The following is a 15,832-nucleotide window of genomic DNA, read 5'->3' on the forward strand; positions in this document are numbered from 1 at the left end:
GGATAGCTCTCTGAAAACATTGGCTCGATGTGCAGTGCCAGTCAAAAAAGTTAACAATGTTAGGAACCATTAGGAAAAGGATACATAATAAGGCAGTAAATATCATAATGCCACTATATAAATCCATGGTATGCCCACTCCCTGAATACTGCATGCAATTCTGGTTGCCCCATCTAAAAAAAAAAATACATTAAAATTGGAAAAGATAAAAGCAACAAAAAATGATTAGGGCTTCTATATGAGAAGAGATTATAAAGACTGGGACTGTTCAAACTTGGAAAAGAAACAACTAATGGAGGATATGATCGAGGTCTGTAAAATCATGAATGTTGTGGAGAAAGTGACTAAAGTAGTGTTATTTACCCCTTCACATAATACAAGAACTAGGGGTCACCCGATGAAATTAACCAGCAGCAGATTTAAATCAAACTAAAGTATTTCTTCACACAATGCACAATCAACCAGTGGAACTCATTGCCACAGGATGTTGTGAAGGCCAAAAGTATTACCAGGTGCGAAAAAGAATTAGATAAATTCATGGAAGATGGGTAATAGACCTTGATGAACCTAAGATTCCAATCTGATAGTGGAAAACAAGCGTTACTCCATTCTGAAACCCTTACCACCATTAGCTGAAAGCAGGCAGATCACATAGACTGATCTGGTGCAGAAAAACAGCAAGTTTGTAGAAAAGTGGTAAGGAGGCATATCACGACAGCAGTGGTTCAACAGTCAAGCTGGAAGGGGATATCAAGTCGGGTCCCGCAGGGATTGGGTCTGGTCTGTTCAATATCTTTATATCAATGATTTAGATATTAGCATACAGAGTACACTTACAAAGTTTGTGGAGGATACCAAGTTGGAAGGGGTTGCAAGTGCTTTGGTGGATAGGATTATAATTCAATATGATCTGGATTAACTGGAAAAATGGTCTGAAGTAAATAGGATGAAATTCAATAAGGACAAATGCAAAGGACTCCACTTAAGAAGGAACAATCAGTTGCACACATACAAAATGGGAAACGACTGCCTAGGAAAGGGTACTGTGGAAAGTAATCTGGGGATCATAATAGACCACAAGCTAAATATGAGTCAACAGTGTAACACTGTTGCAAAAAAAAGCAAACATCATTCTGGGATGTATTAGCAGGAGTGTTGTAATCAAGACACAAGAAGTCATTCTTGCACTTTACTCTGCACTGATTAGGCCTCAACTGGAGTATTGGGTCCAGTTCTGGGCACCACATATCAGGAAAATTATGGACAAATTGGAGGAAGTCCAGAGAAGAACAACAAAAGGGATTAACGGTCTAGAAAACATGACCTGTGAGGGAAGATTGAAAAAAATTGTTTGTTTAGTCTGGAGAAGAGAAGACTGAGAGGGGACATGATAACAGTTTTCAAGTTGTGACAAAGTTCCTCCTCTATCTTGGTGGGTCCTGCACTTATTGGCGGATTTTCTTGCCTCAGAGATTCACCATGTGGGTTGGGGAACAGCCCAGAGACCTTCCCCTCTGGGAGAACCCACAGTCCAGGTCAATTGGGAGGTTTGGGGGGAACCCAGGCCTGCCCTCTACTCTGGATTCCAGCCCAGAGCCCAGTGGACTGCAGCTGTCTATAGTGCCTCCTGTAACGGCTACATGACAGCTACAACTCCCTGGGCTACTTCCCCATGGCCTCCTCCAAATACCTTCCTTATTCTTACCACAGGACCTTCCTCCTGGTGTCTGATAACGCTTGTGCTCCTCAGTCCTCCAGCAGCACACCCTCTCACTCTCAGCTCCTTGCGCCTCTTGCTCCCAGCTCCTCACACTCGCACCACAAACTGAAGTGAGCTCCTTTTTAAAACCCAGGTGCCCTGATTAGCCTGCCTTAATTGATTCTAGAAGCTTCTTCTTAATTGGCTCCAGGTGTCCTAATTAGCCTGTCTGCCTTAACTGGTTCTAGCAGGTTTCTGATTGCTCTAGTGCAACCCCTGCTCTGGTCACTCAGGGAACTGAAAACTGCTCATCCAGTGACCAGTACATTTGCCCTCTACCAGACTCTTGTACCCCACTGGTCTGGGTCTGTCACAAAGTACATAAAAGGTTGTTCAAGGAAAAGGGAGAAAAATTGTTCTCTTTAACCTCTGAAGATAGTACAAGAAGCAATGGGTTTAAATTGCAGCAAGGGCAGTTTAGTTTGGACATTAAGAAAAACTTCCTAACTGTCAGGATAGTTAAGCACTGGAATAAATTGCCTAGGGAGGTTGTGGAACCATCATCATTGTCTAACTTGCTCTTAAAAATCTCCAATCTCCTATCAGGGATGGTCTAAATAATACTTAGTCCTGCCTTGAGTGCAGGAGACTGGACTAGAAGGCCTCTCAAGGTCTCTTCCAGTCCTACCCTTCTATGATTCTATGACACTGAGTGCAGCAGCAAGGGCTTAACCACAATGTTGGTGCATGGTCAAAATTCAGACTATAAAATAAGCCAAAAGCATAACAGGAAAGAGACAAGATGAGAGAAAAGACGACAACCCAACTCTAGATGACTGACCATCAGAAGTGGGGCCCTGCTCATTCAGCATCACCTTGGACTGTATGTAATTGCAATTTGAGATGCTTTTAGCTTACAGCTTACTGCAGTAGGGATTTTTGTATTAATAAAAGGCTTTGTGTGTTTGAAATGCTTGCATCAATCACTTATCATGCCATGTGCTTGGCGAATTCCTGAGACCACCTTAGCATAGTGAAACCCTGTGGGTAACACATGATCTAGGTGTCCCTAAATCTGACTGCCAGATGTTGGGACTGGACAACAAGGGATGGATCACTTGATAACTGCCCTGTTCTGTTCATTCCCTCTGAATGTGGCTTTGGCCACTGTTGGAAAACAGGATAGTGGGCTAGATGGACCACTGATCTGACCAAGTATGGCCATTCTTTTGTTCTTAAAATAATCATTTGGGGTGACAACTATGGAAAATGTAAATTCAAAAGAATATTAGGAAGTTCAAGCTAATAAAAAGAACAGTTATTTACCATACAGTAACCGTGGTTCTTCAAGAAGCTGTCTGTGTGGATCCCACTGTAAAGATGTATGCGCCTCACACCTGAGATTGAAGTCTTTTGATTAGTAGTGTCTATCGGGGAAGACAGTCTGAAGAGTTTTGTTCTATCAATCTAATAAAGCAAGGCTCTGAAAACATGCAAAATGCAATTTCTTCTCTTCTGGTATAGAGTGGGGATTCAGGAAAGAAGACGGAGATTGAATGATTCTCACAGAACTCAGACCATCTTGGGAATGAACTTAAGAGTGAGGTTTCAGCACCACTTTGCTCATATGAAATGTTGTATAGAGAGACTCAGCCTTAAGTGCTTGAAGCTCACTATCTCTCAGCCAAAGTGATGGCAACTAGAAGGACTGTCTTCAGGATGAGATGATGTAAGGAGCATTCCAAAAGAGGTTCTAAAGCAGGGGTGGGCAAACTACGGCCCACAGGCCGGATCTGGCCCGTCAGGGCTTTGGATCCGGCCCGCGGGATTGCCACCCCCATGGTGCCACAGGCCCCGCGCCGCTCCTGGAAGCGGCCAGCACCACATCCCTGCAGCCCCTGCGAGCCTTTTGCCCCCCCTGCTCCTCCTCCAGGGGCCTCAGAGACGTGATGCCAGCCGCTTCCGGGAGCGGCACAGAGCCAGGGAGCCTGTCTTAGCCTCGCTGCGTGCTGCTGCCATCCCGGAGCTGCTCCAGGTAAGTGGCGCCAGGCCAGAGCCCGCACCCCAAACCCCTCCTGCACCCCACGCCCCAACCCCCTGCCGCACCCCTCCTGCATCCCAACCCCCTGCCCTAAGCCCCCTGCCATACCCTGCGTCCCAACCCCCTGCCCTGACCCCCACCACACCTTGCACCCCCCCTCCTGCCCCAACCTCTTGCCCTGAGCCCCTTCCTGCACACCACACTCCCTCCCACACCCCACACCCTGCCCCAGCCCTACATTCATGGCCCTGCATGCAATTTCTCCACCCAGAGGTCGCCCTCGGGCCAAAATGTTTGCCCACCCCTGTTCTAAAGGGAGGCTCAGTGAGCCTCAGCAGGATGATACTGAGATCTCAGGCCCTTGAGACTATTTTTTACCATCAGGCGGGAGAAGACCAAGCATGACAGCACAGGTGGATGGCAAGCAGAGACTGCTACCAGGCAGACATTAATGGAGTGGAACAAAAGGCTAGAAATATTTGAAATGCAACCAGTAGTCAAGGATCTTTGGTATCAAGGGCCCTGACTGTGCTGAGCTGCCCATACTGAGAACCTCTTTCATTTTGAGTACCAAGTCTCTCTGGTAGAGATCTTCCTGCTCTGTATCAGGATCTCTTCAACCTGCAGGGAGCAGTCTCTGTCCATGGTATTTAACCAAACAGCCATGCTGTCAGATTCAGTGACCTTGGGTCTGGATGGAGTATCTGACAGGGGTGGTGTGAAATCAGATCTGGGCAGTCTGGGAACTGGAAAGGTGGTTGAATGAACATCTGTAGCAGGTTTGCCAGCCAAAACTGGACTTGGACAACAGGGAGCTATGAGGATGCTCATGGCTCTGTCTTGTTATTTTGGACACCGGAATAGGGAAGGGGGACTTGGTGAGAAGCCATATACCGGGCCTTAATTCCACTGCAGAAGGAGAGGGTCTGGTAATGATCCTATGCTCACACCCCTTCTGGGACAAAAGTTCTGACATTTCACCATGTACGTGAACACTGACCTATGGCCTAACAACCTAAGGCAAGTCCATACTATTGTAGTCAGGTTTGATTTTCTCTCTAGTAACAGTGACTGCAACAACAGGAACCCGTCCTGAGGCAGTTACGCTCTGACCTGGAATTTATCACGGCCCCTATGAACTCAATCTTGTGTGATGGGATAAGAGACTATTTTTCATGGGGTTCACCAGGAGGCCCAGCTGGGTGAACCCTGAAGAGGGATGGGGAAGAAGGGTGGGTAAAGCATAAGGAGTGGATATAGATGAGATAGCCTGTGGCAATGATGCCTAGCACCCATTTGTCAGCTGTGATAGGAGACCAAGCCTACTGGAAAGATGAAAGGCAAATGTGGTAAACAGGCTCTGGACTGCCATTTATGTGACGACCAAAACCCCCATCAAACCTACTGCATCTGAGAGGGTGGCAGAGGTGACCGCCATCCCCTGCTTTTTGATAGGGAAGCAATCCTCGTCGGGGTTGTGGTACACCAAAGAGCCAGTACCGCCTTTTCCTGGGTCACTGTGGTTTCAATGTCCAAGGTTGCTGCAATCCAGGAGAGGTGGTCTTGAAGCTATCCATCGCTGGTGTTGGGACCTGTTATCGCTTTCTCATCTGTCAATGACAATATCTCAGGCATGGATGGAGGTTGGTGCTGTCCCTCCGTTGTCACATCAAGGTGTTTTTTGAGACCAATGTCTGGCTCAGGCATGGCTGACCAGGTTGGTAAGATCACTGGAGAGTAAGATCTGCTTCTCCTTGATGCATAGGAGAGGGATCGGCTCTAGGACATGTGTGATGATGGACCCCAATTCAGACCAATAGGGCCAAGGTAACATCATGAAAACACTGATAAAATACAGGTTGGCCGACTCAGTGTCACTTGTGCCTCACTTGAGTGGCTTCCTGTATTCTCCTTAGGGACGGGTCCCAATGGTAGAAAACAGGGGGGTCTCTAGTTGAAATCAGTGAAAACCAGTAGGTCAGCAAGGGTGATGAGTATATTTTCTCGAATGGTGATGTCACAGATTGGTGTGACCCTGGATCCAGCACCAGCTGTAGTCTTGATGTGGAACATCTCTCAGGAAACGATGCAGATTGCTCCATTAGGATACATCTCCGGTCTTTGATGGGCAGAGTCAGCAGTACAAATATCTGTGCCTTCGCTGGTTGCAGGTCACCCCTCCAACTGTGCCATGCTAGTGGTTCGTCTTGGAAGCGAACGAAAACTGGGAGATTTTATCTTTAGAGGACTAATGTTGGGGTCTTCCTTGTGGAATATTCCTTCGTTATACTTATGCTCTATCCAGCCCCAGTTCTGCCTTTCACTGTTGGGGGCACAGGTGCCGGATCTGTAAAAGCTGAGGTTGTCTGTGCTAATGTTGTCAGTCCCCTCTTTAATGCCTACTTTTCAATGCTGGCTCCTGGAGCATTGTGTCAGATTGAAGGAGTGCTGGCTGCTGCTGCTGATTTCTTCAGCTCTGGTCTAGCAGATGTCGCTTCCTTGGGGACAGAAAAGACTCGCATGGACTCCACTAAGAGATGTAGCTTGAGTCAAGCATCCCTAGATTTGCAAGTCCTTGATGAATAGGACCAATATGCTGAGCATTGGTATAGGATGTTACTTTCCACCAAGCAGAATAGGCATCAAGTAGGTCATTCAGTGAGGGGGGAAATGAGGCAGTCACAGGGCAGGCAGAGTTTGAATCCTGATGGTTTAGAGTCTGCCACGCCACTACAATAAGCGCCTCACCTCATTATTGGAGGGGTACCAAATACTTTTCTTTTTCTAAAATGTCCAATTCTGGGATTTGCAAAGAGGAAAACAAGTTCTCAGAAGATCTGTGAAAAAAAACAACCAGACTTTTGAAGCTCTGAAAAGAGTAGTGGATTGGATACTCAGTGGGTTCAATCTTGTTACCACCGGCAGTAAGGAGCAGCCGGGGGAGGGTCATTTGTCCTTTTATACCCTCACACGGGAGCACAATGAGACACAGGGTGTGCCACCAGAAACTGCTATTCAAAAGCCTCTGTTACGTGCATGAGCCAAGTGTGGCACCTACAGCAGGCTCCACACTGACACGTACTTGAAGAAGAAACAAGGGTTATGATAGAAACTTCTTTTGGAAACCATCTAAAGAGGATATTAATAATGAAATCAGTAGCTGAAACTAACATTGTACAGATTATATTTTAAGCAGCTATTATTAGCCCTAGTAACACTGTAGAGGTTCTACAAAGTTAAGTAAATACATCTTTATCTTTGTTAAATTTCATTGGGAGATCAGCCCTTTCATTAGAATACTAGAAAACATGATTACCTTAAACGCATCCACAAGTGCAATGCAGTCACTCTTACTATTTCCAGAAAAATTCATTTTATTCCTGGAAATGCAAACAAAAAGGTATCAAGATAAACAATGAATAAGTTTAAGGCTATTCTGTAAGGTTCTTATATCACCCTCATCACGGTAGTATCTCAGTGCCCTCCAACAGTGCATTAAGCAACTGTCTTGTGTGGTTTGTTCCCTCTCATATCATCACACCATGGGGCGAACTGTGTGTAGTATAGGGTTTTGGTTTTTTTAGAATGTGCACACTACTATGTATTTATGTTAGAGAAGGCAAAGGATAAAGTGTGGCTTTCATTTAGAGCAGATGGGGGGTTGTGGAGGTACTTATTTCACATGGAAGTCCATTTCAGGGTTTCAGTCTGGTCCTGAGAAAGCTTGGTTTTCTGTACAGACTAACTTTATTCTTATAGTAAAAAGGCAAAGTAATATGTTCTCAGCATTGTGACTGACAAGAAGAGATCAAACGCCCCCATCCCCCCCACACACACAAAGTGCTTACAGTCTAGAACAGGCCTGCACAACTCATAAAGTGGCGAGGGCCATATTACTCCAAAGAAAACAGCTGAAGCACGGACACACACACACACACCCCCCGCACCGCCAAAACACCACCACCCCAGCCCCCCCGAAACACAACACCCCTCCCCCGCACATCGGTTCATTGAGCGGCAAATCCCAACGAGCCTTTATAGACCCCAGGGACCAGCCTCCCCAGGGGCTGCTCCCCAGACCCGGTTCCCCCTTCCTCCGCACCGAACTCCCCTGGAGGGTGCACAGTCCCCCTGCGAGCCCTCCCCACCCCACCCCGGCGGCCCCCGCCCTGAGTCCACTCACTGGCTTTGCCGGGCTTGGGCCGCTGCAGCAGCTCGGCAGGGAGGAGCCGCCTTCCAGAGGTGCCAGAGAGCCAGAGCGTTTCGCTTGCGGCGGCGAGCCCCAGCCATGGAGTAGCCGGCGCAGTGAAGGGGGGCAGCAGCTCTGCAAAGGCAGTGGCGTGGCTAGCAGCCACGCCCCCCGCCCTCCTGCCCAGGCTGTGACCCGGCGCCCCCCCGGGGGCTCCTGCAAGCTACAGCGGATGCATGTGGGTGCCAGCCCCCCATGTGCCCCCCGGCATGCCCCTGTGGGCCGTATGTTGTGCAGGTCTGGTCTAGAAGACAAAAACCCAAGACTCCCTGGAGAAGCAGCATGGCTGACTGGGTATTTGTTTTAAAAACAAAAAGTTAAATATCTTGAAAGTAAAATACCTGTATCCGTCAAGATGCTGCCTGAAAGGCATTGCAAAAAAGTTCTTGAAAGAGAGTGCTGCAGCTGTAACAAAAACAGATGGAAATTAAGAGCTGCAACAAGTCTGGAAGTAGTTTTACGATGACTGTTCTTAAATGCTTTTTGTTCCCTCACCTACCTATAATAAGGCATTCTTCTAAACATCCAAAGACATGGCCAAGAACTATTAGCTTTCCCAGCTGCTGGTCCACAGGTAATTGGGCCAATACTCTTCCCAAGAAGGTTAGCTCACCATCATAAGGATTTTCTTCTTCAGGATGTGCACTAATTGCAAGTGCTCCCATCTTTATAAAATTAATTATATGGTTAATAGACTCAACTTTGCCAACATCTAAGACCTTTGCATCCCAAAAAAAAAAAAAAAAAATCTGGCCTAGAACAATAATTGAAATTAGTAGCAGAAACCACTATAGGTGCTTAGTGGAAAAAAAATGTTGGGGAGCTTAAACCAAAATTTAAAAAGCCCATTTTTTTGCAGCTGAAACTTGTGTGGTAGAAATTGAAGATACAAATGAACTACGCTATTTTTAAACTGTTACTCATGTGTTTGGGGAAAGGAGGATATGTTTAATGTCATTAATGCTCCCGCAGTGTTTATGAGCAGGAAGCACAAGCCCTGTGCAGAGTTGCACGATATCAGAACCATCCTTTCAGCATGGAAGAGGTGGACAGAATTTTGACTTTTATTTATAAACAATTCTTACAATTTTGCTACTATCTCTTCCATATTTTCTCATTAAGGATGCTTGTCTACAAACAGGATTATTTGCCCAGTATTCAGCTGTGCCTGCTCCTAAATGAAGCCATAATCCTGTTGTAGCAACATTAAAATTGATGGTTGCAGAAATTATGTTAAAAAGGGGAGTGATGTCCCCCAATAAGGGAAAAAAATTAAGTGTTTTTAAACTGATAGGGTTTTTTTTTATTTGTCAGTTTTCCATGCGGAGTCAGTACCTCTTTAAATGCCTTATTAGACACAAGTTCAGATTATTTATCTATTTACTGTATATTTAGACTATCTGGGCTTTAGCAAAATAATTAGGAGAAGAACCTGTGGCATTACGCCCCATATTCTTCATAGTAATACTATGATATGATTATGGCATAACTGTGATGTATTTTATACAAGATAGGTCATATGAGATATAATTGAAAAGGTTATGATTCACTAAACATGACTATCCTATTTGTATGCTTGTATCATTCTGGTATCTGCAGTTAGGAATATTGTCTATGCATCTGTTACAAATGTGTTTACACCTGGGGAAAGCCCACTAGACAGAAAGCAATCAGTCTAGATGGCTGGCTGGGGAGGGCCATTAGGCAGAACAATAGGTCTTAGACAATGCTTATCTCCCACCAGGGAGCCTGCCTGGGGAGTCTTCCTGAGGATGGTACAAACAGCCTCTGACTCATGGCTGCTATGGCCCTACAGAGGCATCTGACCAAGTCACCTGGTACTGGATTCCATCATAGAATACCAGTGTTTTTCCACTGAAGGGGGGGGGGAGATAGCTCAGTGCTTTGAGCATTGGCCTGCTAAACCCAGGGTTGTGAGTTCAATCCTTGAGGAGGGAGAGGGAGAGGGAGAGGGAGAGGGAGAGGGCCACCTAGGGATCTGGGGCAAAATCAGTACTTGGTCCTGCTAGTGAAGGCAGGGAGCTGAATTCAATGACCTTTCAGGGTCTCTTCCAGTTCTATGATATAGGCACATCTCCATATATTATATTATTTTATTATTATTACTAAACAATTGGAGACAAAGGGTTCCCACCATATGCAAAAGCTATTTAAGGCAGGGGAGTGACATCAGGTTTGTTCTTCACTGACTCCCCGCCCAAGAAAACTGCTGGAAATGCCCGAGAAACAAGGACTGAACTGGGGGAGAAGGGCTGAACCCAGGCTAGAGGGATTTCTAGTCTGTGAAAGAAATACCTGGGGTTTGAAGCTGCAAGCAAGTGTAGCTTGCCCTCAAGAATCTCTGCAAACTGCTTAAATCATCATTTAATATATTAAGCTTAGACTGTGGGTTTTTTTATTTGCTAGGTAATCTGCTTTGATCGGTTTGCTATCCCTTATAATCACTTAAAACCTATCTTTTGTAGTTAATATATTTATTTTTGCTTGGTCTAAAACCAGTGTGTGGAAATCATAATGGGGGTGGGGGAAGGGGGGGCAGAAAACTGTTGCATATTTTCCTGCACATTGAGGGAGGTGGGCAAATTTCATGAGCTTGCGCTGTACAGTTCCCTGTGAAGTACAAGACAGTATAATTTTGGGTTTACTCTCCAAAGGGGGGTGTACTCCTCCGAAGCTTGTAAGTGCCTTAGCTAAATAGCCTTCCCATGCAGGGGCTGGTTATAAAGCCTGTTTGCATGTTACTACAGCTGGATAAAAACAACAAGGAGTCCGGTGGCACCTTAAAGACTAACAGACTTATTTGGGCATACGGTTTCCCCAAAAAAATCCACTTCTTCAGATGCGTGGAGTGAAAATTATAGATGCAGGCATTATTATACTGACATATGAAGAGAAGTGGAGAACTAGTGCTGACAGGGCCAATTTGATCAGGGTGGATGTGGTCCACTCCCAATAACTGATGTCAATATCATCAATATCAATTGATGTCAATATCAAGAGAGGAAAAATTGCTTTTGTAGTGAGCCAGCCACTCCCAGTCCCTATTCAAGCCCATATCAATGGTGTTAAATTTGCAAATGAATTTTAGTTCTGCAGTTTCTCTTTGAAGTCTGTTTCTGAAGATTTTTGGTCAAGTATGGCTACTTTTAAATTTGTTATAGAATGTCCAGGAAGATTGACGTGTTCTCCTACTGGCTTTTGTATGTTACCATCCTGATGTCCAATTTGTGTCCATTTATTCCTTTATGTAGCTGGATGTGTCCCTACCTGTGTGCTGATGAAAGTGTGAAACCGGGAGCTTGTCACAGCATTACAGGGTGAATGGGAGCCCAGGCTGGTGGGTTGGGGGGCTCAGTGGTACCCCAGTCCCAGGCACCTGTCACAGTGCCTACCTCTTTAAGTTGAAGAATGGTGCGCTCAATGTCACCTATACTGGGTGGAGATAGAGCTGTTGCCAATAAAGCTCTTGGTTCCCCCATGTCAAGCAATTTAACCTTTAAGACTGTACTTCCTAATGGACATCGCTGAAAGGAAAAATAAATTGGGAAATGTTAACTTCTGCCATTTGTGAAAAGATAACTCACTTAACTCGCTATATGGAATGTTTCCTTCTATAAAAGACACATTTTAGATATATAGACAGCCAAATAAATCTATTAGATAATTGAACTGTATTTCCCACAGTTAAGGATAGATTCTACTTTTGCCAGGCTGCCAAACCATTCAAGATAATGAAGTTTTATTGACCTGATATGCCTTCCTCTACAAAGAGAAAATGGTTAACACAACAGGTCTATTTTTCCAGTAGAAGTATCCTGAAAGTATTATTTTACGAGCTTTGTTCTGTATTACTAAATATTAGTCAAATTACTAGCTACTACTCCAAAACGTCAATCATTTTTACACTCTTTGAACATGTGAATAACTTTCATTATACATTACCTTTAACAACAATGTAGCCACACTTACCACTTGTATCACTAAATATAGATAAAATCATATTACAAAAATTACATTTGAAAATAATTCTTACCAGCATCTCAGGTACAGCATTCTCCGGTATATAGTTTGTCCAGAAGTCCTTGTGTACAAGCCTATAACAGTACCCTTTGGAAACACGTCCAGCCCGGCCTTTAAATAATACAGCAGATTAAGGCATGGTTTGGCATTGATTTGTAAACTGACAATCTCAGACTTAAACATGTTATACTAAAATTAAGAGATTCATTCTCACATACACACAAAATATTTCACTACAAGACAATGAAGCAAAGCTAACAGACTGAGTAAAACTCAAAGAAGGAAATTCAAATTGAAAATCCCATCTAAAGTCTAATTGCCCATCTTATGCAGCAACTGCAGAATGAATCCTATGGGATCCAAAGTCAGGATCTGGAAGATGGGAGTAAGGACAACTAGTGGTTAGTATGCTAGCCTGGAACTTGGGAGATTTGGACTGAATTTCTTGCTCTGTCACAGTCTCGTGGAAGATGGGCAAATCACTTCATCTCTGGCCTCAGCGTCCATCCATAAAAATGGGAATAAACGCACTTCCCTGCCTCACCAGGGTGTTGCCAGGATAAATATATTAAAGAATGTGTGGCAGTCTCAAATATTATGGTTGCTATAAATACCATAGAAAGATGGGATTATCCAAGAACCCACCTAACCCTTGAAGTGTATGAGCCATACTGAGTACATCTGTTTGTTTTGTATAGTACTATCTGGCTTCATACTGTATCACTTTGTGGCAAAATGTGCACAAGTCCTGAACCTGCAGTGAGCAACCTGCAAAGCTCATTGCAGGATCAGCACCTTAGTCTAAGCTTTTTGGAACTGGGATTTCTTAGGCACGCTTCCTCTATTGTACAACACCTAGTACACTGATAATTCATGGATTTCATATAATACGAACAGAGTGAACATTGTTTGAAAAAAGCCTATGCAGCATGTTAAGTTTCCACATTTATATGCATACAGAACAGGAAATGACAAAGTGTTTCAGTAAGACTTAGGCTCCTAAATCACTTCTGAAAATGGGAGTTAGGCACCTTAGTCACCTGAGCACTTTTGAAAATTTCACCTTAGAATTTAATCATCCTCCCATAAAAAAAAAAAAAAAAAAAAAACTAAGAAAAAAAAATTCTGCTAGAAATTAAGGACTTCATTTCATTCTCCCTTTGAAAGGAAAAGGGGTTCTGACCTTGCACTGGGATAGAGGGTCTGGTCTGTAAATACCAAATGGAGTTTATGGCTCATTAGGGAAATAAAAGCACATTTGCACAGATCAGAGGGTATCATGCAGGGAGCTGGCTTCCTTTGTTGATACACCTAAACATCATACTCCTGGCAACATGGTTCTCATGAGCCTTGCTATCACTGATTCTCCACTTCTTGAGCATAAAGGATAAGTTAGCTGTGATTGCAGCAGTTTTAATTCCCAGCATGGCTTTTCTCTTGGAAATCTGCAAGATCCAGAGAGGAGCACTAGGAATAATTCTTATCTTGCTACCCTCTCCTGACCAGCATATTACCAATCATGCAATATGCTCACAGAGAGGTTTGCTGAAAGCTTGAGGGGTGGGAGAATGGTTCAAAGTTCTCTTTTTTAATTATTATTTAATTAAAGCATTCCTATTGATATCTGATTTTGTAAACTAAGACCTAAAACCCAAATGTAGTAAAATAGTGCCTAAACTACCTGATGTCCCTGTATATTTTATTTCTGCAGGCTGCAATTAAGCATCTAAGTCTTGTCTATATTTGCATATTTTTGGTAATTCTTCCACAACTGCACCACCAACATTAGTTCAGCTCCACTGGTGGGAGTGCTAGTTTAGGCACTGGTTAGGCACTTTTAATCCCTACACCATTCAAAATTTCTTAAAAGCAATAGTGAAAAATTTCACCAAAAAAAAGGTGATATAGTGGTTACACTTTCTTATTTTTTAATAACAGTGAACTATAACTTCTGATTTTTCCATTATACATGGAACTGACAGGATCAAGATTGTCATGCTGAAAATTACACCAAGCCACTACTGTAGTTTTGGTTGGCTGGAACATACAGTACTGTTCTTCCATTCAGCAAGCCTGCTATTTTTGCAAGCAGAGCAACATTTTAGAACATTTAATTGCCATTCCCCGTGTACAGGAACAGAACGGACAGACAAAGCAGAAGGACAGTGCAAAATGCATGTAACTATCACACAAATCCAAGGCCCTGGGGCTGTATTGTAGCATCTAAGCAGAATATTTTGTATGTTATCCATGCTGTAGCCTTTGTTTTCAAGAATGTATCAATTTTCCAGGATCAGTATGGAAATACACATTTAAGGTAAATTTGGCAATGTTTAATCTGAGGAACTCTGTGTCCCATTTTAATAATAAACACTATCACACTTTTGGTGCAAATAAATTTTGCTAAAAAAAGTAAGGCAGTCATTTTAAATTTATCCAGGGAACACAGTGTATGAGTTAAGGAAGGAGTAAATACCTTACTTTAAAAAACAGAATTCTGCTTTTAAAAGCAAGTACAATCTAAAGCTACATTATTCTAAAAGTATAATAAGCAATCCTCCCAAGTTTTAGGGTGTTACGCAAGTTTCCATATGAAAAGTACTTCTGAAATAAAAAGAAAAACATTATTCGGGCAGTATGTATCAACATATTTACGAAATCACATTTGAATATCCTGGAACAGTGACAAATCAAATTACCCAAAAGCAACAATAGACCTTCACACAAAGGAAAGATAAGTAAAGGCTGTTTCACATAAATATTAATGGTGCTAAAAGCCAAGGCACAACTCCTATAACATATCTAACAAGTTTCTCTGAAGCTTCTTAACATAAGACTATTGTTGCCTTACCTTTCCTCTGATTACAGCTAGTCTTAGAAGCCCAACAAAGTCTCAGGCTCTGATAATTAGTGTCTTCATCGCAAACCAGAATTCTAGTCAAACAGAAATCGATGACTGCAATTTAAAACAAAAACAAAACAAAAAAACACAGTAATTCAAGTATTGCACGGAGGACAATAAAACAAAGATTGGTTGATTTTGTGTAGCCATAAAGGATAATCTTAAATGAAAAAAAACGCAATGAATTGAAAGAAAATGGGCTAAAGCTCTACATACACACAATTACACTTGGAATAGTCTGAATGTCTACAGTAGAATTCCGAACTAGAATTCCAGTGTTTACTTCGAATTACAACAGAAACTTAGCGCACACTGGATGATATACATGCAAAGCAGCCATTTCTGTATTTGGATATCTTAACCTAATACTTCTGTTTTATCTGCTAAATTTCTTTTAAAAATAAAGCACTAACAATGTGAACAAAATAAGTAAATCATTTGTAAGACATAATGAGGATGCAGTGTGGAGAATATCCACCAGATTGTGATGTGTATCTGTTACCTCCTGCAGGGGAATCTGCAGCTCATCCACTACCCTCTTGGTAAGATCCCAAAATCAGCTAGTAATGGAGGAGGGGCATTACAACTTCCTCTAGCGAAGACAAGGAGAAGCTTCCGGAGGGGAAGCTTCCCCTTTGAGCCCTTCCTCCTGTTCTTCCAAAGTTTCTTCCTCCGCCGACTCATGGGCTTTGGACAGTGACATTGTAGGAGACCGTTTGGCAGACTCTCTCTGAGAGACACTAGATTCCCGTGAAGTATAGCATCCCTAGGTGTTGATTCTGTGGGTGTTCTGGGGCTGGAGCACCCACGGAGAAAAATGGTGCGAATCAAACAGTATCCGTTGGCCTCTATAGGGGGGCAGTATACCCATTTCTCAGTCCTAGATTTAAAAGATGCTTT

General features: G+C 43.4%; 1 protein-coding gene across 3 annotated transcripts in view; it reads right to left on the reverse strand.

Annotated features, from left to right (window-relative positions):
- TDRD9 (tudor domain containing 9) overlaps positions 1-15,832 on the reverse strand; it is a 162,821-nt gene that overhangs the window by 57,402 nt on the left and 89,587 nt on the right. For 2 of the 3 annotated variants that reach the window (XM_034768442.1, XM_034768444.1), the window contains exons 13-18: positions 14,882-14,986; positions 12,044-12,141; positions 11,403-11,534; positions 8,489-8,654; positions 8,331-8,394; positions 7,057-7,120 (exon numbers count right to left, since the gene is read on the reverse strand). In XM_034768442.1, coding sequence (XP_034624333.1) covers positions 7,057-7,120; positions 8,331-8,394; positions 8,489-8,654; positions 11,403-11,534; positions 12,044-12,141; positions 14,882-14,986 — 629 coding nt within the window. The remainder of the gene's footprint in view (positions 1-7,056; positions 7,121-8,330; positions 8,395-8,488; positions 8,655-11,402; positions 11,535-12,043; positions 12,142-14,881; positions 14,987-15,832) is intronic. The other variant, XM_034768443.1, reaches the window with a different exon arrangement.

Source organism: Trachemys scripta, chromosome 4 (assembly GCF_013100865.1).
Source record: "Trachemys scripta elegans isolate TJP31775 chromosome 4, CAS_Tse_1.0, whole genome shotgun sequence".
Classification (NCBI taxonomy): domain Eukaryota; kingdom Metazoa; phylum Chordata; order Testudines; family Emydidae; genus Trachemys; species Trachemys scripta.